The sequence below is a fragment of the Ambystoma mexicanum genome, chromosome 9, assembly GCF_040938575.1.
Source record: "Ambystoma mexicanum isolate Mex_15411 chromosome 9, UKY_AmexF1_1, whole genome shotgun sequence".
NCBI lineage: Eukaryota > Metazoa > Chordata > Amphibia > Caudata > Ambystomatidae > Ambystoma > Ambystoma mexicanum.
Genome location: NC_090931.1, coordinates 257,139,658 through 257,161,683, shown reverse-complemented (window position 1 = coordinate 257,161,683; position 22,026 = coordinate 257,139,658). Strand labels below are relative to the sequence as shown.

Below are 22,026 nucleotides of genomic sequence, written 5' to 3'. Positions count from 1 at the left end.
GTGTCACCCACAGTAGCAAAATGACAGTCTGACACATGAAGCAAAACTCAGGGGGTGAGGGGAACATCGGAGAGTGGGGCACCTGGAGCCATTATCATGCAAGTTTGAAAGTTGAAGGGTGAGCAGGTTGGTGAAGAGCGCAAGCAATCAAGCTGCATATAGCAAGGCTTAACTTGTCCCAACATGGCATGATAAAGGCATGACATGGCATAACAACATATTCAAAGTTGTGGCTATGTATGAACATTCCAAACCAGGGAAAACGGCCTGGCCCCAAACCACACAGGCCCATACAGACAGCTGCCATTTCAATTTCTTGGTCTTTCTTTCTCGTGCTCTCGGCCCTGCTATGATGTTTTCCCACCAGGGGATCAGTGCAGGGGCCAACATTTGTGTTTCTCCTAGAAGTCTACCCTAGTGAATCCAAAAGGTTTCAAACCTCTCTCCCATAGCTCACACAGCAACAGGCGGAAAATGACACCCCGCAACAGTCTTCCCTCGCCTAGTATCGAGATGGCACCATCATTTCAGTTTCAGAATGATGCTGAAACCCAAAAGGGTGCTCGTGAGATGAGGAGCTGGCAAGATTAAAAAAGGTGGAGTATTGACTCGTCAAAGTTCCCACTAAGCTGGATGCAGGGGTCGTAGCTGGAAGATGAGGAGAAATATGCTGACAGTAAAAGAAGAGGTTTCGGGGCTGTGGGGGAGAGGGGATCGGATGTTAATCCCACAATACAGCAATCTCGTATTTGTAGTACCTAGACACTCTTAAGAAATGGATATTTAGCAGATCTCTTGGGCAAGCTCTGTGCAGGTGCTAAAGAATGGACCATGGCGAAAGGCATCAGGACAAATGGTTCCTTCGCATAACAGGACAGTATTTGGTAGAAATAATACAAGGAATGTGAAGGCAACCCACATCTGGTATCGTATTATGGATGAAGCTATAGCAGGAGGGTCATTAAGGTGCCCCACATAGCAGAGTGCATCACCTCTTGGCTCAGGGTTCTCCAGTTAGCAAAACAATCATCAATTCCCAAGCAGAAAATGTGAGTCTATATCCAACAAGGCTGCCAAGGTTTTCCAGAACATGGAAGCAAATTATTACCACATGTGGCACCTTCCCAGTAGGCAGATTATAGCTCCAGAACATTGGACGTAAAGTCGAGAAAGCATGGCTGTAGTGGGTACTGCGACATGCAATGAAATGTTGTGTTTTTGTGAAAGAATGTATAGCTACAAGGATTGTGTTTCAGCGATCAACAATCAGTAACTTGACAATACAATCTGCTGAAGGTTTGTCATGGTATGGTTAGTAAAGGCAGGGGCTGCAGTAACCCCATAGGCTTCCATGTTGAATGTGTGCATTGGGCACATAAATTGCATTTCTTCATACAAGCTGGGCCTCTGGAAATATTGTTGACCACCAGGACCATTGCTGTAACAAATCAACTGATTCCAGGCACCAGAAACGCCTGCCATCTTTGGATAATGACAAAAGAATATGGGACGGTACCAGATCGAAGACCTTGCGAAGTGCAGCATTGAATCTGGGTATGGAAGACTGCAAAACCCCAAGCTATGGTTCATAAACCAGATTGTGAATAATCTAAGCATAGAGACAACGCACAAACATGCACACACTATGCATGCAAGACTGGGCATTGGCCTTCCCTTGCCTGATTCAGATTCCTGTCTACTCTGTGGACCTTACCCCAAAATCATGTGCAGTAAAGATCCAGTGCCACATCACTTAACCCAGGATTAATATACTTTGATGTACTAAAAGCTAACAATCCTGTCTGATTACAGTTACACTGATACTTGTTTTGCCTCGTTGAGATATGTCTCAGTTTTAGGAAAGCTGCACGTATAGCTTGGCACACTGTCTGTGATGGTGTCATGGAGCTTGAGGTAGAAGGTGGCAGCTGGAATCGGATGGATAGTGCATCTGGGTGCATTGTTTTGACATTCTGGCACCAAGGATTGTGTCGAAACATCTGATTCAACAATGAAAGGAAGCATATGGTTCATATGCTGCAAAATCAGGGCAGTTATAAAGGTCTGTTTCAAGATGTCTAGGGCATCCTAGGTTTCGGTGTTCCCATGATATGGTTGCGTATTACCAAAGCAGAGAAAATACAAACCTGCAATGCAAGTTGGCAAATCCTCTGAATGTTTGTAGGGCCTTGATTGAATGTGACATGGGCCAATTCAGGATGATTTAGATCTCTGTATCATCCATGGTAATTCTGTGGAGGGCTACTGGCTACTCTGAACACCAAGAATTTCACCCTCTTTGTGAGGAATATGCACTTCTGTTTTAGCAATGAGGCAGTGCTCTTGAAGGGTTTGCAGCACCTATCATATCTTTTGTTGCAAGAAGCAGTATATCAAAATGTTGCTCAATTAGTACCTGACAGGTAATGCCCCCGCTCCAAGCCTTCTCAGAGCTGGAGGCTGCCATCTTCAACTGCCGGCTAACAGGTAAGTGCTCCCCTGTGCATCCGTATCTCCATCCCCACCCCGCTTTGCCACGTTTAGCTCCCCCCCTCACCCCACTTACCGGCGCGTCCCGGAAGTGAAACTAGACACCACGGAAAGGGAGAAGGGACTATGTGTAATTCCCTTCTCCCCAATCCATGGCGGCCATCTTATTTAGGTATTTATGTTAAGTTGAGAAATGGCGAACACGTTGTTTCTAAACCTTAAAAAAAAAGAAAAACTATTAGTACCTTGGTACAACGTGCAGGGGTACTAATCAGAATATTTCCCTCGCAGGCCGGGCATTATCCAGGCAGGTAATGCTCCGGGCTATCCTTAAAGCCCTCGCTTTGCTAAGGCTTTTAACTGGCCCGTGGCATTACCTGGCCCGGTAATGCCCCCCCCCCTGCTCTGGTAATATTGTTTAAGGAGATGAATGCAGTGTGTTTTACATCACAGAACACCTTGTTGCGCGACTCAACCAGCATAAAGGTGTATTCTTACAATTTGTGGTGTGTACAGGAGGCTTCCTCGATAAGATTGTTGGCGCCCCTCCAGATCCAATTTAGTGAAGATGGCTGCAGAATCACTTGGTCATTCAGGATAGTGGCCCGGTGCAGCGGGTACCCATTTTCTCTCATCATTATAGCATTGATAACACTGTAGTCATGTGTTTCTGTAGCGTCCCTTCCTTTTTCGGCATGGAATAAGTGAGGTGCTACTGCTGCAGATTTGCGGTACTGGGTGAGTCAGTTTATGATTCTATTAGGAACCTCCATGTGCTGAACCTAATACAAAGAGAACTGATATATCCATCCACGTGGTAATGCAGGGTTCAGGAATCAAATTGAGCTTGCAGTTATTGTCCCTATAAGGAGGGAGTTTCTCTGTTTTTTGTTGAATACATCACAGACGTCATAGCAACCTTCACCGGAAGAGAGGTATGTATTATGGCCTGCACTGAGCAAAGCCTACTGCCGTGAAGTGAACAGTTATGATTGTGGTAGAAACACTGGTCCTCACAATGGAAGTAACAACCTAATCGTCTCCCTCAATAACTGGATTGTGCAGCACCAGCCATGGAAGATCCAGTGCACAGTGCAGGCATAAATGAACAATGTGTGAGGCAGAGACTAGTTGAGGAAAGTCAAGGGCTTCTAGTACACAATGCAGACTATAGTAATAAGGATCACAGGAGCTCAGAATACATGCTCGCACCAAGAAGAGTTCTTGCTGTTGGATGGTGAACCACTTCTCGCCCTTTATTTTACTTCTTGCGCAGGGCTTCTATGTGTATGACGTCTGACTCAGTACCACATGCTCTGGTCCATGTTAGAGCTGCCCCAGGCCTATGGTGATTGTAGTCTGGGGGCTTCGCCTCCGGTTCAGAAGCCACCACTGAAGACTCCAGGAGTGTCTGTGGAGTGAAGTGCCAACAGCATCTCCATGCTTTAACCCCATTTCATATAGGAACACCATGATATGTGAAAGCAGGAGTTGCAGAACGTTAAAAAAGAACTTTAAGGGAAAGCTATATACACAGTCCTATATTACCTTGCAAGGTTGTGTGTTGTTCACATGGGGGAGCTGCATGTTCTTCCAGGTGGACTTGGGAGCAGGTCTTCCTCATTGATTTGGGAAATGTAAATGGAGAACTAGAAGGACGAGAATATTAATTCTACACATTGTATGTTGGGTTCTGTAGATATGGTGGGGTCAAGGTGCCACATGTTTGTGTATCATTTCACACTGGGAGAGGTGAAATTGCAACTTTGAAATAAGAAGTTTATATAAAATGCTATTTTTTGTGATTCTGCGGTCCCCTGTGCCTCTCTCCTCTTCCCCCTTGGGCTTTGGGTTCTTTATGACATTCTGAGAGGTAGATAAGTGAAAATGAGTTTAATATGCAAATGTTAAAATAGTAAGTGCTTTTATAACCTAATTCTGCTTGATTCTGATATGCTTTTGTATTTCTGTATATGCTTTGAAATGAATAAATGGAATGAATAAAAAAAACTGGATATTACATTACACCACAAACCTTTGAAGCGAGTGCTTAACTCTATGCTTTCCATCGGAGCTGTGGGAAGTGCTAAGAAAGTTGCAGTACAGAAAGGCTTGCAGTGAAAATTCTGTACGCTGTTATGAGCGGAGTAAACTCAATGTATTCATGCATAGGATCCACTAAAACATACTATACTCCAGAGTTAAAATGTATTTCTCATTTTGTGTTCCAGGTCAGCTGGCAAAGGAACTTAAACAGCAAGATTGCCTTCAGTATGCTGGTTTCTGTAATCTTGCCATGGCCCGGTTAGTAGATCACAGTATTTGTTTATATGCGTCTCTCTGGATTTTAACATTCTAACGTATATATGCATGTAGACTGCAGAATATAAGCATTTTCATTTAGTATTTATTGTATAGCGCACAAAAACCTCGGGTATCTAGCTGCGAATATGGTTACAGGAAGTGCTTGCATTGGTTACATACCAGGACCGGGACTGGGACTGGGACTGGGACGTGAGTAGTATAGAATCTAGGAGGTATTGCCTTGTTGCAGGGAGTTACTTCCAGAATACATACAGAGACATAAGTGCGGAATATATATACTGGGAAAAACTTGCCTCTTGTTACAGGGAGCTACATCCAGAGTATATTCCAAAGACATGATGGATACAGGTTATATAATATGGGAAAACTTGCCTCTTGTTACAGGGAGTTACGTCCAAAATACATACAGAATGACATGGTAGGTGCGAAATATAAAGACTGGGGTAAAAGTCACCTCTCTGTAAATAAGAGTTGCAAATGGTGCAAGTTTAGTGCAGTCAAGGTACGTAGAAAGAGTACACGGCTTCATAAAATGGGGAACCATTTCAATCTTGTACCATTACAGAGGTCATAAGAGGGAGAATAGGCAGTCCAGATGAATGGGGCCACCCCAGAGGCTCCATCAATAGCATTCCGATCTATTTATTTAAAAATGCCATCGAGCTAGGGGCGGGAATGGAATGGAATGGGGGGACTGAGAGAGGCTTTGGAAATTGATCCCGAAGGTGGCCAGGGCTGCCCAGCTTCAGGAGGCCTGGTACAAGTACCTATTCGGCTGGCATATACCCCGGCTCGCTTCCGTGCAATATTCCCAACAACACCCATGCTGGAGGGGTTGTGGCGAAGAAGGCACAGAGGCTCACAATTGGGCGGATTGCCCTAATATTTGGCCTTTCTGGAGGGTTATCTCCCAGGCGCAAGACCAGGCGTTTGGGGAAGGCACGAGTCAGGACCCTCGCGATATCCTATAGGGAAGGCGGCGAGAGTCGGGGAAGGGGGGACAATATAAGGTAAAAGTTGTCTTCATACTAGCAGCGATAGCTCTCATTGCCCAAAGGTGGAACAAACGGAGCAGGACTTGCTGAGGAAAATGTGGGAGATTGTATCGTCGGAGTGGGCTACTTTTGCAGTTAACTGCAACTTAGGGAACTTTGAGGTGGAGTGGGGAGAGACCTTGGATTACTTAAAGGGAGAGTTCCGGGAGCAGTGGCGACCCAATATTCTCTCTTGGACCTGCATGTCTAAGTCGCCAGATGAGAAAGGGACAGGGGAGGGGGGGGCTGTGGGCGCTATGGCAATGTTGGTGGGGGGAGGGAGGTGGGACAAGTGTGTGGGTTTCGTTGTTTCCTCAAGTTATTAAAACAAAGAGAAGTTAAAAAAAAAATGCAATCGAGTCCAAATGCAAAACATGAGGTGCCTCCCGTTAGGATGTGGGGGGCCCTTCGATACAGAGGAATTAGGAGTGAATCGAAGAGTACAATAGTAGAAGAGCTTAGAACGGCGTAATAACAGGAGATTGCGACTAAGGTGTGAGTGTAACAGATACATATAGGAGTAGAGCGGGGGAGACAGCATAGCAAATAGTTACATCGCACAACACAGGGGTAGAGCAGGAGCTCAGATTAGTATGCTATGGAGTGGCCAGCGTGAATCAGAAACTTAAACTGCGGTAGTACGTGTGCTGGGTACAGCTATGAGGGTACCTATGCCAACCGGTGAAGGAGGTGGAAAACATGCAGCACGCGTGCTGCAAGGTAATCGGAGTCCTTAAAATCCATGCGAAAAGTTCAGGATTAGTACAAATAAGATTGAGGCGTGGTGCGAGCTGAAGGGGGACGACTAGAAACTTTTGCACAGAGTAACGTGAAGAACAACAATGTTTGAGCCTGCAGGCAAAGGTGCGATCATGAAATCTGCAGAGATGCAAATGGGGGTATATGAGAGCGACACAGGACGGCACTATTGGATGTAGTGTGTGCTACATTAGGTTTAAGATAGGAAATGGTGGTAATCCCAAACCTCAGAAAAGTTAAGTTACCTGCAGTTTTCAGCTATGCAGACAGAGGTTCTTGTAATGAGGTGGGGTGATTAACGGTGAATGGGACATCCCGAATTGCTGTTCACTCCCAGAAAGGCCCAGAGCCTTGGACTCAGGCCTTTGATGTCGGTCGGTCGGGTCAGGTATAGTGAGAATCGTTTTTGTTTCTGTGTATGCATATGCATGCTGTCTCTCTGACGTACTGGCCCAATAAGACAAATAAGGATAAGACACAAATGTGGTTTGTGTTTGGATATAAACCTTTATTATCCAGCAACGGGTTGGACACATGCCTCTCTATCCCTAAAGCTAAGAGGGGTTTTCCTGCCTCGGAGAAAACTAAGGAATATGTCAAGATGTCAACACATTCTGTTACCATTGTGTCCAAAACCCTACTTCTGGCCCTAACACTAATAACCTATATCAACTTTGTAGGGAAAGTCTCTTCCAAAGTAAAGTGTTCAAGATCACTCTCCCCAATTCTTGGGTGATCCAAAAGACAGAAAAAATGTTCTACCAGGTAAAACTTCCAGGTTTCTGTGGGTTTGCTCCTTCGCCCTGAATTCCTTCTGGTTCTACTTTCCTTTTCTCTGGGTCCTAAAGCCTTCTCTGGTAAATTTCACTGTATTTTATATCCTCACAAGGAGTCCACGATTTGTGATTATTTATAATAGCGGCTTGGTGTATTCCTCCTTCCAAGTATAGGTTTTTAATTTTCAAACTCTCCTTTGGGGGCGAGTCCCAGACTCGCGGTGGATGAACTTAATAGCTCGGTTCACTCTCCTGCTAAGTATATGTCCAGCTTGGTTCACTCTCCTGCGGAAGCGTAGGTCCTCTCGTGGACTGTCTTTATATTTCCCGGGGTCCCAGACCCTCTTATTCTTCGACCTTCATATGGGTGTGGGTCCCAGACTCGCAATATTCTCTTGCAGTGACTTGGTTTACTCTCCTGCCAAGCATCTGCTCCTTTATTCAGGGTCCCAGATCGTCTTTCTCTCTTATTCTTATGTGGGTTTGAGTCCCAGATTTGCAAAATGCCCTTGCAGCTGCTTGGCTTACTCCCCTGCCAACCATGCACTTCTTCTGCACTTTCCCTTTTCTCTCAGGGTCCCAGGCTCTTACTTTCTCGTCTTCATATGGGTGCAGCAGGTCCCAAACTTGCACTGTACGGTTGCAATAGCTTGGTTCACTCTACTGCCAAGCAAATTCTCCTGTCGAATGGATTTGTGTCCTCCCACGTATTCCTCATCTTTGATAATTATCTTCCAGCTTCAGCTGCTTTTGCAAAACATTTTCTCTACAGAGTGCGCTGTGCGGTAGTGTCGTTGACTCAATGTCCCTCGAAGGACTCTGTCCGATGTTCGACATCAACCTCAGTATATGTAGCACGAGCAGGCCCCTTTTGGCTTCAGTTCAGTTTTTTCGACCCAGCTTTCGCTTTGAGAGAAATTGTAGCACGCTTCGGTTCGTTAAATAGAAAAACGTCATGTCTTCACCATCGACTCCATCGACACCCAAGACGGGTTTTAAGAAATGTCAGGATTGCGGGTCGAAGATGTCCATCACCGACCCCCACCGCTATTGCCTGTGGTGCCTTGGCACGGAGCATCGTACGAAGGAGTGCAAAACCTGTCAGGCAATGACTGACAAGGCTCAGAGAGAGTGCAAAGGTAAATTGGCGGTGGGTAGAATTCCAAAATCCACTTCTGTCCCGAAAAAACGTACTTCGGATGAGTCTAGAGATTCTCCTCGTCGAAAAAGATCAAAGAAATCTCTATCGAGAAGTTGTTCGCGTCATTCTTCATCTTCTTCCAGGAAGTCGAAGAAAAGACGTCATAGGTCTCCTTCCTCAAGTGAATTCTCACCCGAGAGAATAACATGTCCAACTAAATCCGACTCCCTTGCAAAATGGGAAGAGTTTAGGAGGGAGATGATGAAAATCTTCGAGAAGCCCCTATTCCCTCGAAAGAACGGAATAAAGACCATGTCCCGGTTGCTCTGCATAAAGACGTCAAGGGGAGGTCTAAGACTAAACACTGTGCACCCTCGAGTCCGGGACGCAAGTCTGATGAACATCGAGAGCCTTCAAAGCCTCGAAAGAGTGAATAGATGTCGAGGACCTCGACAAGTGGAGAGTCCAGCACTTCAAGGGTTCTGTAGAAGACCTCTTTGACAAAAGAAAATCTGTTCCATCAACGCCCTCTATGTCGGTTACCTTCGACACCCATATCGAAGCCATCAACGCCATTGGACTCGATGCCTTCTCCGAAGACTTTTTCAGAGCCATTGAAGGCAACACAAGATAAAAAGGCATAGGTTACATCATATGGCAGAAAGCATGATGCCTAAAAGCGAGTTATCAGGACCGAGGGAAGAACCTAGCGAGAGGGATAGAAGGAAAACCCTAATTTTTAAACACAGCAGCAAATGCAAGAACACACAGATTCCACTTTCCTAGAAGGGGGGAAAAGCCCCACAGGCTAATTGCGACATTTCAACAATGCCAGATAAGGATAACCTACAACTGCCAAGTGCAGCAGACTGCAGAATTAAATAATACAAGTAATAAGAGAGGAGGGACAGTTAAATAGGGAGCAGTAATGGCTGTTTCCCCCCTGCCTGCATCCTTCTTACCTTGTCGGTCATTGCCATGGAAGCATGCAGCGCAGCCATCAACCAGCAAATACCCCCTAAAGCAATGTTGCTTTAAATACTGGGTAATTAGGGTAAACATACTAGCATGGAAATTACACAGAGATGATTATCACTCTGAGCTCTGTCGTAAACCTGTGACCCCTCCACTCATCACCTAAGCAAAGGTATTTACTCCCTTGTTAGGTCCATTAGCATTGCACACATAACTCATTCTCAATGATTTGTGAATTGACTGTGCACCCTTGCTGTAAATTCTTACTTTACTGCTTTGGTAGACTCTCTGTACGTTGTTGGACTGGTGTGAAAAGTGTTGTTTAGTACTGCTTTCAGCAGCTAGTCGAGTTCTGCTGGTTCTTTAGATAATAAAGTATCATGTGTAAGGGTGTAGAAGTAAGGCTTGGACACAAAGGTGACATGATTTTCGTTATAAACGTTTATTAACCAGGGAAAGGGTTGGAAAATTACCTCTAAAGCTAAGAGGGGGTTCCCTGCCTCAATGAAAGCTAATAAAAACGTCAGGATGCCAAACAAATAGTCATTCGTGTCCCAAAACCCTACTTCTGACCCTTACACTAATAACCTAAATGTAATGTGCAAGGGGGTTTCTTCCCAACTTAGTGATAATGACAGTTCTTGCCAACAGAAAAGTTCCCAATGTCTCAGGTGATATAAAAATAACAAAAGAAATGTTCCACAAGGTATTACTCCAATGATTAGGGGTTTGCTCCTTTCCCCTGGATTCCTTCTGATTCTACTTTAGGATCCTTCTGATTCTATTCTAGGAGTTTGTCTGCTCCTTATGTAGTTTACTTTCCTTCTCTTAATTCCTTGGGTCCCAGACCCCGTACCTTCGTGAATGAACTTCACTGTATTCTCATATGGGTGTGAGCCTGAGACTCACAATGCTTTGTTATCCCAGCTTGCTGTTCTCTCCTGCCAAGTACAGGTTTTCTTCTGATCTGTCTCTTTTGCTTTCAGGGTCCAAAAACCTCTTATTCTCAAGTTCTCATATGGGTATGGGTCCCAGACTCTCAATGCCTGGTTGCAGTAACTTTCTTTAGGTTCCATGTAATAATGCCTCCTGACAAAAATGTTGCTGTTGTTTGTGGAGACATTATTGCATTGAACATGCAGGGACACCCCAGCAACTCCCGATTCTTCTTTTTTCTTTTTTAACAAGGCGAGCTGGGGACATCCCCGCAACCCGTCCCCATACATAATGTCACCATATATAATGTCGTCAATGGCTTTTCCCAGCGACATTACGTATGGGGACATTATTACCTGATATCTTTCTTTACTCTCTTGCCAAGTATATGCCTTATTTTGTACTGTCTGTTTCTCTCAAGGTCCCAGACCCTCTTATACTTTGGCTCTCATACGGGTGCGGGTCCCAGACCCTCTTATCTTGTGTTCTGCTGCTGTTCTGCGCTTCCTCCCGGACCTCCAGCACCTCTTGGCCTGCCAGCATATCTGTTTCTTTGGTTGGTGTCTTCCGAGCAACTGTGCTTCCCTCTGAGGTTCTGGCAGCGTTCAGGCATTCTCTGTGGTCGTCGGTGTCCCCGCAGGTCAATTTGCGTCAGGTTCTCTTCCCGTTGGCGGTTGCTCCACCAGTCTCTGCTCCCTTCTCAGGATGGGGCTTTGCTTTCCAGTGTCTTGTCGGACTTGGGGGCGTCTGGAGGTTTGTTCAGGTAGCAAGCAAAGTAGCTCCTTTTCCTTGGACTACCTTTGCGCTCCTGTTCACCTCCGTGCTTGACATCTCCTGCTGCGGTCCCCTGTTCGCCAGTTTGGCATCTCCTGGGCTGCCTCATCGGATGATGGATCTCCCCATGTTGGTTTCCCTGAGATGTTTTATATTTCCTCAAACTAATCAAATGCCGTGAGAGACTAGACCATTCACTTTGATTCTCCAGAGTGATCTGCATACTCCTGGCCTCCTTCATCTTCATAGTACATGTAATGAAGCTATATGGAAGGCAATTGGTATTTTCAGGGCCACTAGTCTGGTCTAACATATGAAGTGGATTATTGTTACAATTGCAGACATTGGTGCTGGTGGGAAAGAGGGAAGGCGAGTTTGGCTTGGGGAAAGAGGGAAGGTCTAACAAGGTGGTGATTTACTGTGTTCCGAATGGTGGCCCCTAATTCCATAAGGAGCTTCCTTTCCCATATGATCCTACCCAGTGCAACACGCCCCAGGGGGTTTATTGTACTGTGGATGCACCACCCTGGCCCCATTGGAAAGGTCTCCCCCCCCCCCCCCACCTCCCCCCAGGGGACAAGAGGCGACATTGACAGACTCGTCACACATGGCAGCCATTGTATGATGATTCTCCTGTCATTCTTTCCATGATATACTTCTTCACACCTTTTAAATCCCAATGCTCCTACACTTTCACAAAGTCAGACCTATTGAATTTGCCAAGGTTTGTGTTTTTTATATAGGTTACAGGTGCTTGCGCATATAGGATACATGCTGCCCTGCTACCTTAATTCTTCCTCTTGTTGCTCATGTGTAGTTTAGGCAGAAGTTCATACTTTGCTTTATTATTCTAGCTGTGAGCAGACTCTGTTTAATGCCCCAGGGGAAGCGATGGCGCTGACAGAGGCCGCCCGTCTGTTCCTGCAGGCAGAGAAGGATATACATTGCTTACATTGTCCGAGCTTCGAGGAGCACCTACAAGCTTCTATTAATTGCTTCAGCTTTGCCATCAAGGTAAGCACCTAAAGTGCAGCACAGTACATTTTGTGATGAGCCCTTCCTTACAAAGAAAAACAAAATTACATGGTTGGTGATAGTGACTCTCTAGTTATTGTTTAGTTGGACCTCCCATGGAAGAAGCACTTTTTGAGATGTTAATTAAACACTGTTCACTGTATATCCATGAAATGTTTGCAAAGAATAGACCGGAAACCTAATTATTTTGGAATGTTTTGTGAAGTTCTGCCAAGGAGGTCAAAGTATTGAGGTGCCTCCCAACGTGTTTCCTATGGAATTCCACATAGGGCAAAATTTGCTCTGACCTACGAAATATACCGCTGGACAAATTTGTACAAAACATTTGCAAGGAGCCAGTGAGTGATTTGCTTGTTTGATGCAAATCGATCCAACGGTCTGTTTTAAATCTAGCAAAAAGTGGCCAGCATCCTATTAGGGATTTCTGGGTATGCCCAAACTTTTTGCTTGTACATGGAGCTTTTTGCGTGGCCTGATAGGCCAGTTGGTGTTGGGTGAAGCATCAAAAGCGGTCATATTTCCGTAAGAGTACAACCAGACTGGTTTGGGGCTTGGAAATATTTTCCTAAGAGCCATCATTGTTGTTCATTGACATTTTGCAGTGTAGTGGAGACTCTATGCTGCAATAAGAGACACCATTGGGGTACTCCTGGTAGTCTCCTGACTATAGGAATGATGATGGGCGGTGGGGGCAGAGGAGTGGAATATGACAAAAAAAGGGAAAAAATACCTTTGTTCATGGGGTGTACTAGACCCAGTCTTGGGGTCCTGTGAAAAGAACAGCAGTGTGTTGGCTTCCGAGTGTTCCCACCTCATCGGAGGATGAGGCGTTTCCTGATGCGTGGAATATAGCACCAAATAAAGTTAATAAAATGGTTGTTTTGGCCACAGGGCTCACTAGTCACCAATTGCGTCTGTCTGCTCAAGACTAAACCCATACCTGGTTTGAGGCAGAGGCCATCGGTGGATACTGGTGGCCTGGGGACCTGCAAAGTCGGGTGAGTAGTAACTTGGCCTACTAGTCACATCAGGAGGCAGGCCAGTGTCTAGAGCAAGGGAAATGGCCGAACTCCAAGCCCTTGTTGGTTGCCGACCATGGGCGGTGCAACTTTGGGGGTTAGGAGGCCACTGGCCTTTTCCATAGACTGTGGCCTGGGACGATAACTGGGCAGTTTGCAGGGCCCGACCATGCTCCAGGAAAAGTGACCATTGCCCACTAGAGGGCACTTAGGAGGACCTGGGGAATAGCCTAAGACTGAGCAACGGGCAAAGTGACACTGTGGATGGCTGGAATGCACTTTGTCTCGTTTGTGGGGGGCTTGGGTCATGGTCAAAAGTAAAGCCCCAGGCAAGGGGGTCATGTCCACTGGCGTGACTTGGAGTGGACTGGGCATAGACCAAGAGCCAATTCGGCATGGTAGAGACCATGTCTACTGGGCACTCTAGGTTTCATAGTGTATATCATGAATCTTATAAATTCAGTAAAATAGGTTGGTTATGGTTACGCTTACTGTTATGAGGTAGGGCTCAATCCACAAGTACACAGACCAGCTGTGGAGCCACGTAGGTTAGTCCAGGAAGGCTTTATCATACATATGTGCAGGTTCTAGTTTCTTGCAGTATGTACATCACAGGATCAGGTAGACACAAGTAGACATTCTAGAAACAGACCCACCAGCTATCCTCACTCCCAGTTCAGGCCCCTAACTGACATTCATTGAACACTCACACACAACCCTCACTCAACATTCTCCTGAGCTGTCTATCATGCATACATTAACATTCCATCAGCATGCACTCCTGGCCAGTGATACATAACAAGACAGTCACACACCACAACATCTCCCTTCCATACAGAAACACACACACAGCATTTTTCACCACAACCAACAACCTTCCATCCAGATCTGCCACTCCCAGAATACAGAGTCTGCCACACACACCCAAGTGTAACCACAAGAAAAGAACCACACACCAGGAGGTGGAGAAACAAAAAGGGGGGACCACGGATTGCCCATCACCGGACCGGGATGCATCGCAAAACATCGATTCAGAGCCAAAAGAAACATTGCTGCAGAAATCCACAAACTAGCACACCGGGAAGGTGGTGTTGTCCATAACAAGAACAACAAACACAGAAGAGGTACGTAATCCACCAACTTCCATTCTCACATTCCAGACACAAACATTTGCAATCGGCTCCCACTTATTGCCCAGTTTAAATAGTCCCACAGGAACATCAGCCACCAAGGTACTAGTCAAAACGCCCAATCAAAACCTCAAACATCTGTGTAGGAAACCATCACCACACATCACCAGAAACCAACACTGACACATCACTACATGCGTGCACTACAACAATCAAACGTCAAAACAGGATAGTGGAATGAGGCAGCAAAGCAACGCGTGCAAGCAAACCTCTCACAAGAGGTGGTGTCATGCCACATCCAACATGACCACTAGGAAGCAAACCATGTTCATCTCTACATGTTCCATCATCCATATTCACCCGCGCCACATACATCCAGTGTAATCACACTCGCGTGCATTCACCCTACACACAAACATACACCTTGCAGCACACACACTCATCACACAACATATAACAAATTCAAAAGATAAGGCAGCACCAGTAACCAACTACAATTATCTCATTTGAATAACATAGCAAGAAACTAAATAAGAAAACTTAGCCAGCATTTATACTAACTAGCTAGCTTTTCTATACATCTATTCTCAGCTGGGTGCACTGCAACAACTTTTCACTTTATATCTCTATGAACATTTTTACTTTTCTTAGTCTATGCATTTTTAACTTCTCCTAGTCCATGTATTGACCTTTTCCTAGTTCATGTATTTTTCATTTCTTTTTCCTGGCTTATGCACAACCAACGTTATGCACGTTTTCCCATAATTGCACAGTTTGCTCATTTACCTTTCCCAGCCTGTGCATGGCCACAAACTTATGGAACAATGAAAAACGTTTAATTGTTTCCAATCCTTTCCCCTTATACTGCTGATGCACAACTCCTTATGGCAGTCAGCTTTACTTTAATTTATAATCTGGATGCAATACCTAACTGTATGGCTGTACTACATATGCACTTCATACATAACCACTACTAGACACATTTAGACTAGAAAACATATAGCCACTGTGATCCTCCATGGTGAGTAGACCCAGCACCATCAAAACAATGTGGTACTAGGTTCACGATAACAAAATATGATAGGTTGGTTGGGGCCACGACACTTAACACCACTACACATGAAAACGGCCCAACATCAAGCATTTCAAATTCTGGGTATCACTAGAGCCCTAAAGCTGCATCAATCAATTGAATTCCTAAAACCGAATTTCTTTTTTTGCCACTTCCAAAATCTTTTAAATTAATTCACACATGCATTCTGCGTTGTATAATCTCCAAACATTTTCAAATGAAATGATTCTTCATACTATCACCGCAATAAATCAACACTTGCTCACAATTAGCAAAGCTTGTGATTAAACTTTTCCAATTACCGTCCATATTTAAATTTGAAAAGAGACTTTTTCCTTAAATATCATTAATGTTGAAGACCCTTGATTCAACTAGTGCTGCAATAACAATGTACCTCCTTAAAACTGAGAGCACTGGCGTGATCAGGGCTAGCACTTAATGTGAAACAAATGCAGCCGCTTAATTGTCGATTCAAATGTCCATCGCCAATGAAAACATTTCCGAACAGTGATGAAGCACGTTTCATATGCACTACAACCGTCGTACAAATCATACCTGATGCAAACTAAAAGTAAAAATACATAAACTCTTCCTTCGCTATGTAGGCAAAGTATTCACTATGATGCGTCTTCATATTCGTTCTTTTCCCGATGTGCTTCAACCAGCAACAGTCTTTGAAACCAAGTAAAAAAACAAAAATGTCTGTGACGAGATTCACGCACAGAGCACGCCTGCAGTGCCTTTCCTCTAGCTCGCACTACCTCACTGTGAGCTCAACGCTTTCGTTGCACGGCAACAGAACGTGGTGGTGTTGCTGCTGTTGGTGCCGTTGGTGCCGTGGTTGACGTCATCATTCACAGGCAGGAGTGGGAGCACAAAGATCTCCACGGAGCGCCTTCTCATGTTGCTCTTCTGTCAGTTGCATTAGCCCCCCTTCTTTGTCAAACATACAGCTCTTTGCATGCCACGTCCCTGCTGCGCCTCTGGCCACAACTACGATCACTGTCGGCCATCCGGCTCCACCATCTTGGACAAATGTTGGCCCGCCCCCATTTCACCATCGGGGAAAAAGCCCGCCGCAAAGCGGCAGGTTGCAGGCAAAACGGGGCTCGCCACATGATGCACGTGGCACCAATATTAACAAAGGTAAAGGGAAACCTCCTGTAGGCGCATATGTAGACTGGCGTGTTTTACCTTCACTTCGCTGTTCCTGGTCACATTCGTAAAAGTAAACGTTCGTACAGGCAACAGTATCTCTTGTCCTAAACTTGTATTGCACTCTTATTGGGGGTCTCTGGGGTATGATTTATTAATGGGGGCCTCCTGTCCAGAGAACCCATGTAAACTTAGCTGGCAGAGGATGGATACTTTTAAACGCACGGGGAACAGTGCGTTTTACTGCAGCTGCTTCCCCCTGCCACAGCTCTCTTTACTTTATTAGGTTGCTGCTGTCTTGTAGCAGGTGTTGTCTTCTTGGTGTAGGTTCTTTAAGTATCCTCGTCGCCAATGTTATGTTTTAAGGTAGGGCTCATCTCACAAGTACACAGACCGGCTGTGGAGCCACCTAGGTTAGTCCACGAAGGCTTTATTATGCATATGTACATTTGTATAGGTTCCAGTTACTTGCAATATGTACATCACAGGATCAGGTAAACACAAGTAGATGTTATATGAACAGACCCACCGGCCATGCTCTCGCTCCCAGTTCAGGACCCCAACTGACATTCATAGAATACTCACACACAACACTCACTGAACATTCTCCTGAGCTGTCTATCAGGCATACATCAACATTCCATAAGCATGCACTCCTGGCCAGTGATGCATAACAAGACTGACTTACATTACAGCACCTCCCTTCCATAGCCAGTCACACACCACACCACTTACCTTTTGGAAAATCTCTTTGAAATTCAGTGGAGGAGCTTTGTTAAAGGGATGTTATGTTTGCCACTGTGACGACTCGCTGGATTCAGCTACTTCTCCCCAACGAGGAGCCTTTCCCTGTGAGGCTAGGGAGGTGAACCCGCTATGTGATGCCCTCCCTAGGATTAGAGGCAAGTGTGACCTCGCTGGGAGAGACTCCCCTCTTGGGGACAAGGACTCCAGTTCTGATGAGGGACACCATACCCAATCCACCTACAAACCAGTGTTGATGAAGCCTGCTGGACGAAAATATGAAGTGCAAGTGGATATCTGCTATTGTCATATCGAAGCCTTTAGAGAATCTGAAAAGAATTACCTATGTGGAACTGAGATGAAGAAAACTACTGGAGTAATATCAAATGCAAGCAAAACACAAAAGAAGGACTGTAACACTATGCCGGAGAAGTCCCAGCGCAGCATCCTAAAACTGGGAGGAGGAGACATGAGAGAGAGAGAGAGAGAGAGAGAGTATCCCGGGAGTTCCAGATCTGCTGTCGGAGCGGAGCCGGAGGAAACCTGGAACCGCAGCTTCCAATGCCGGAAGGAAGCTGGCGCATGCAAGTGCCTGAGTTGCACTCCCATAGATCCAGGCTGAGAGACATAGAGGAACTGATGCAAGGTTCCAGGAGGAACCGAAAATATGAAGTGCTGATGTGACCGATGATACGAGGGAGTGCCTTTAGAATGCTGGGACCACTTACCAGAGGGCACCATGGAACGTGCAGAAGGAGTAGAAAGCGGCAATGAAAGACGCCGGCCTGACATCACAAGAAGAGCCCCGACTGCTCTGCATGCCCGGTGATATGATCCCTGCATCCGAAAGAGCTAATTCGGAGATCGGGGGACTCAGGGGGGGCTTAGGGGGGGCTGAAAATAACACATGAGATACTGACTCATCCCAGTGAGGAACCAGTGTTGAACAAGGATGGGAATTGTTACTGGGCTATCCCTTCTCGTCCCAGTGAGGAACAAGGGTGGAACAGAGAAAGGATAATTTCTGGATTAATCTTATTCCTCCCAGTAAGGAGCAAGTATTGAAGAAGACTGAGAATCATTATTGTAGCGATCTTACTTGTCTCAGGAAAGAGGAAGTGTTGTAAATATATAAGGAGAGTGTGAACTGTAACAAAACCAGTATTGGTTACCCTAATCTGGAAGAGGGTTGGACATTGAATCAAGCGAGAGTCTCAAGTTTGCATAACCAGAGGAGATCAAAAGACCCCCAAGAGAAAGGAGCAAACAGAAACAAAAAGATCACAAGAGAAGTGGAAAAACTTAATATCTGAACTTTACGACTCAAGTATTTACAAAGAACTACCTACGAATACATTACTAAGCTGAACCTGCAGAGAAAGCAGCCCACAGGAGAAGGGAGTCATTCTCCTGTGCCTTAGTTATCTTGATAGTGGTAGGGTTAGCGTAGATTAGTTTTGGACAGTGAACAAATCTTTCTTTTGGACTCACTGACAAGCACCCGCCTTTAGTTTGGTTAGGTAGGGAAAACGATGCCTTGGGGATAGTCGGGTATTTAGCCATATTCTTCAATAAAAGTCGAGTCAAAATTAAAGATCTGAGTTGGCGTCCTCCTTCTGATCCACCACACCACACAAAACAAACACCACAAATTCCAGTTATGGGTCTTAAAGCAATCATAACTCGGCAACCACAATTTACTGGTTCTGATCCTTTATTTGGGTTCTTTTTCTTTCCCGCATGCTTTTGGGGCATAGGTCTTTAGCTTTCCTGCTTGGCCGTGCTGCTCCTTTTATCAATGGGGCTCCTGCCTATGTGTATTTCTTACTTTGAAGGGGGTTCTGCTCTTTCACCCCCAGTCCATCTGCTGCCCCCCTCCCTGCATATCCCTCCACACTCACGGGCTTTTCTCAGCTAGTCTTGAGCCTCCTTTCCATGTTTTGCCTTCACTGTCCACTTTCCTGCCCCTTCACCGTCCACTTTACTGCCTCTTCCCCGCGTCATCTTCAACTGGACATGCCTTTGAGACTGCACCGCCATGAGCAAAACACTGGTCTGGAGGATTGGCCAGAGCAATTGCCAGATGTTAAGATGCTTTCTAAACCTTCCAGCCATCACCGCTTTTGTTTTTAAACCGGAGTGGGACAAGTATGCCCAGGTGTGGGTCCCAAGCCTGCTGGGCCTAGAGACCCCAGCTATACCTCACTGATGATGCCCATTGAGCCCGAAACATGTATGGGGTTGCTTGTGGTCTCGTGCAGAAGGGATGTGACCTAGGAGCTTGGGCTCGACTGCCCTTTCAAGGATGGGACCAAGCCTGATTTGCATATGGTCTTTTGATTTTCTGCAATGGCTTGGCAGGCTAAAGGGTTGCGCAGAGCAACTGCCAGATAATTAAAATTAATTCTAAACCTTCCAACCAGCACCCCTTATTTTACATGATCCGCATAAGCCAACACAAATGGCAGGCAAGTACCAACAGTTCATAGAGAACATGACTAGCAAATGGAGATAATTAAAAAAGTAAACCAAATAGGTTTTGTTTTTTGGCTCTGCAACCGTAGTGTTTCTTTGACCATGTGTTTTTAATTGAATTTCAACTAATTCATTACAGATGAAAGCAACCATAAAGCACCTTTAACACAGGGTTTTCCCTCTTACTATTTCTGAGGCTTGTGGAGCTGCTTAGAATCACGTGCTTTGCATAGGCTGACATCTAGTGGTAGCTGCAGAGTATTGCCCATGACGTTTTCGAAGTTCGAAAAGGGACATCAACTGGATGTGTTTGTAATTCTATTCCTAATGTGACGTTGACTGTACCCATGATCCCTGACGCGTCGAATTCCCTCAGATTATTTTATTCCGCCATCGTGGTCAGTTATGTTTCTGGGAAAGTCTTGTAGCTATGCTACTTTTTTGAGTTAATCTCTTTCATTACTACTTAACGGTTACCGCTTGACGCTAACCTCGATGGAAGACCTCTCGAAGACCGAAACATAGATCTGTCCGAAAAAGGGTTTCGGCCTACACTTGGCTTTGGCCTAGCGGTAGGGAGAGTGGAAGGACTGATCTTTTTTCATATAGAGAATGCCTACCTCCATTCCCTGCTTCTACTGCTCTCGTCTTGTTGCCCTTAATTTCTCTTTCCACCATGGAGGGCACTCCATTTAAATTCTGTCCAAAGTGTAATGGAACGTTTCTGTGGAAGGACACCCATAGAGTGTGCAACCAATGCCTTCCCCGAGTTCACCAGGAGACCCGTTGTGCATCCTGTAAGCACTCTAGGCCCAAAACCCTTTAAAGAGCGTTGAACAAAACAGTGGGTGGCACATACCATGAGTCGGAAAATGCCACGGCAGCGAAGGCTCCAGTTCGGATCCCGGAGACACCACAAGGGAACCGTTAGGCTCCCACGCGTCAGTCCCCACCCTGGAAAGTCAAAGGTGCTGCTATGGGGAAAGCCTTTGGTGACAATGACGCACAGGCACGCAAGCCCACACCCAAACAGATACCCCAAAGCCGCTCCTTGATGGAACCGTTGAAGGAAGGCTGCTCGCTGGCAGAAGACGCATCGCGGCCTACACAACCAATGTCAAAAAAGCCTGCTGCAGTTCCTCATCAGCATTTACCGCAAGGCGATAAAGACAAAGTACCGGTTATAGGCATGCGTAAATCCCATTTGACGGATGAATCATAGACACTGAAACATCCATCGAAAAAACACAAAGCTCACTTTTCAACAGAAAAGCACCATAAAAAGACCAAAGCCATAAAACACTATGCCTATGAAGAGTATAAAGAGGCCCATTCTCCACTTTCTTTATCCCTTCAAAAGGAAAGACCAAGGGAAGACCCTGAACCAAGGAGAGACCTTGAAGCAGTTGTGTTCCCTTTGACTGGCGCACCAAAAACAGGCCCTGGAAAAAGGAGCAATTTCAAGAGAATATGGACAAAGTGTCCTCTTTGTCAAACTTAGGAATAAGTACCTTATTTGCGAAAAGACTTTAGACCTCGAAATGTCTCAGCCTCTTAAGTCTAATCGACTACGGCGTATACCGTCACCTACTCCTTGCCCCACCCTTAAATCCATTGATGCCTTCCGGCGCTTTCAGTATGAAGACATTCAGCCTGACCAGGCAGATCAAGACATCTAGTATGTTGACTCCAGTCCAGACCCTGATGATTTATACTTAGATGATCAGGATGAACCAGATGTCACTATCATTGACTGCCCAGATGTTATAGTGGTCATACATCTATTGATGACCAATTGCTATATAACGACCTGCTTATAAAAGCTGTTCAGCATTTCAACAGCCATAGGCAGGAGACAGTTCCTGATAGTACTGATTTTGTGGAGGACATTCTTAATGAGAAGAAGCCTGTCATCCAAGCTATTCTCTTGCTCCAGTCCATTAAAAAGAGGATTGCACCCATCTCTTTCCACACCTTCACTCACAAGAGCAGTGAACACAAGAGTTGATAAAATCTTCAAACCTTCACCTTCTGACCCCTTGTTTATCAGGGGACATGTGAAACCTGAATCTCTTGTTTTCACCACTACATGAAAGAGAGGCTGGTGTTGCACTCTTCACATTGGAAGCACCCCCTAACAAGGAGTGTAAACGCCTATACACTTTAGGCAAGCGCATTACCACCTC

The 22,026-nt window shown here is 45.5% G+C and overlaps 1 protein-coding gene across 3 annotated transcripts in view; it reads left to right on the top strand.

Annotated features, from left to right (window-relative positions):
• Nucleotides 1–22,026, top strand: part of LOC138487934 (40-kDa huntingtin-associated protein-like) — a 567,453-nt gene that overhangs the window by 128,552 nt on the left and 416,875 nt on the right. For all 3 annotated transcript variants that reach the window (XM_069614571.1, XM_069614572.1, XM_069614570.1), the window contains 2 exons: nucleotides 4,722–4,794; nucleotides 12,065–12,224. In XM_069614571.1, the coding sequence (XP_069470672.1) occupies nucleotides 4,722–4,794; nucleotides 12,065–12,224 (233 nt within the window). The remainder of the gene's footprint in view (nucleotides 1–4,721; nucleotides 4,795–12,064; nucleotides 12,225–22,026) is intronic.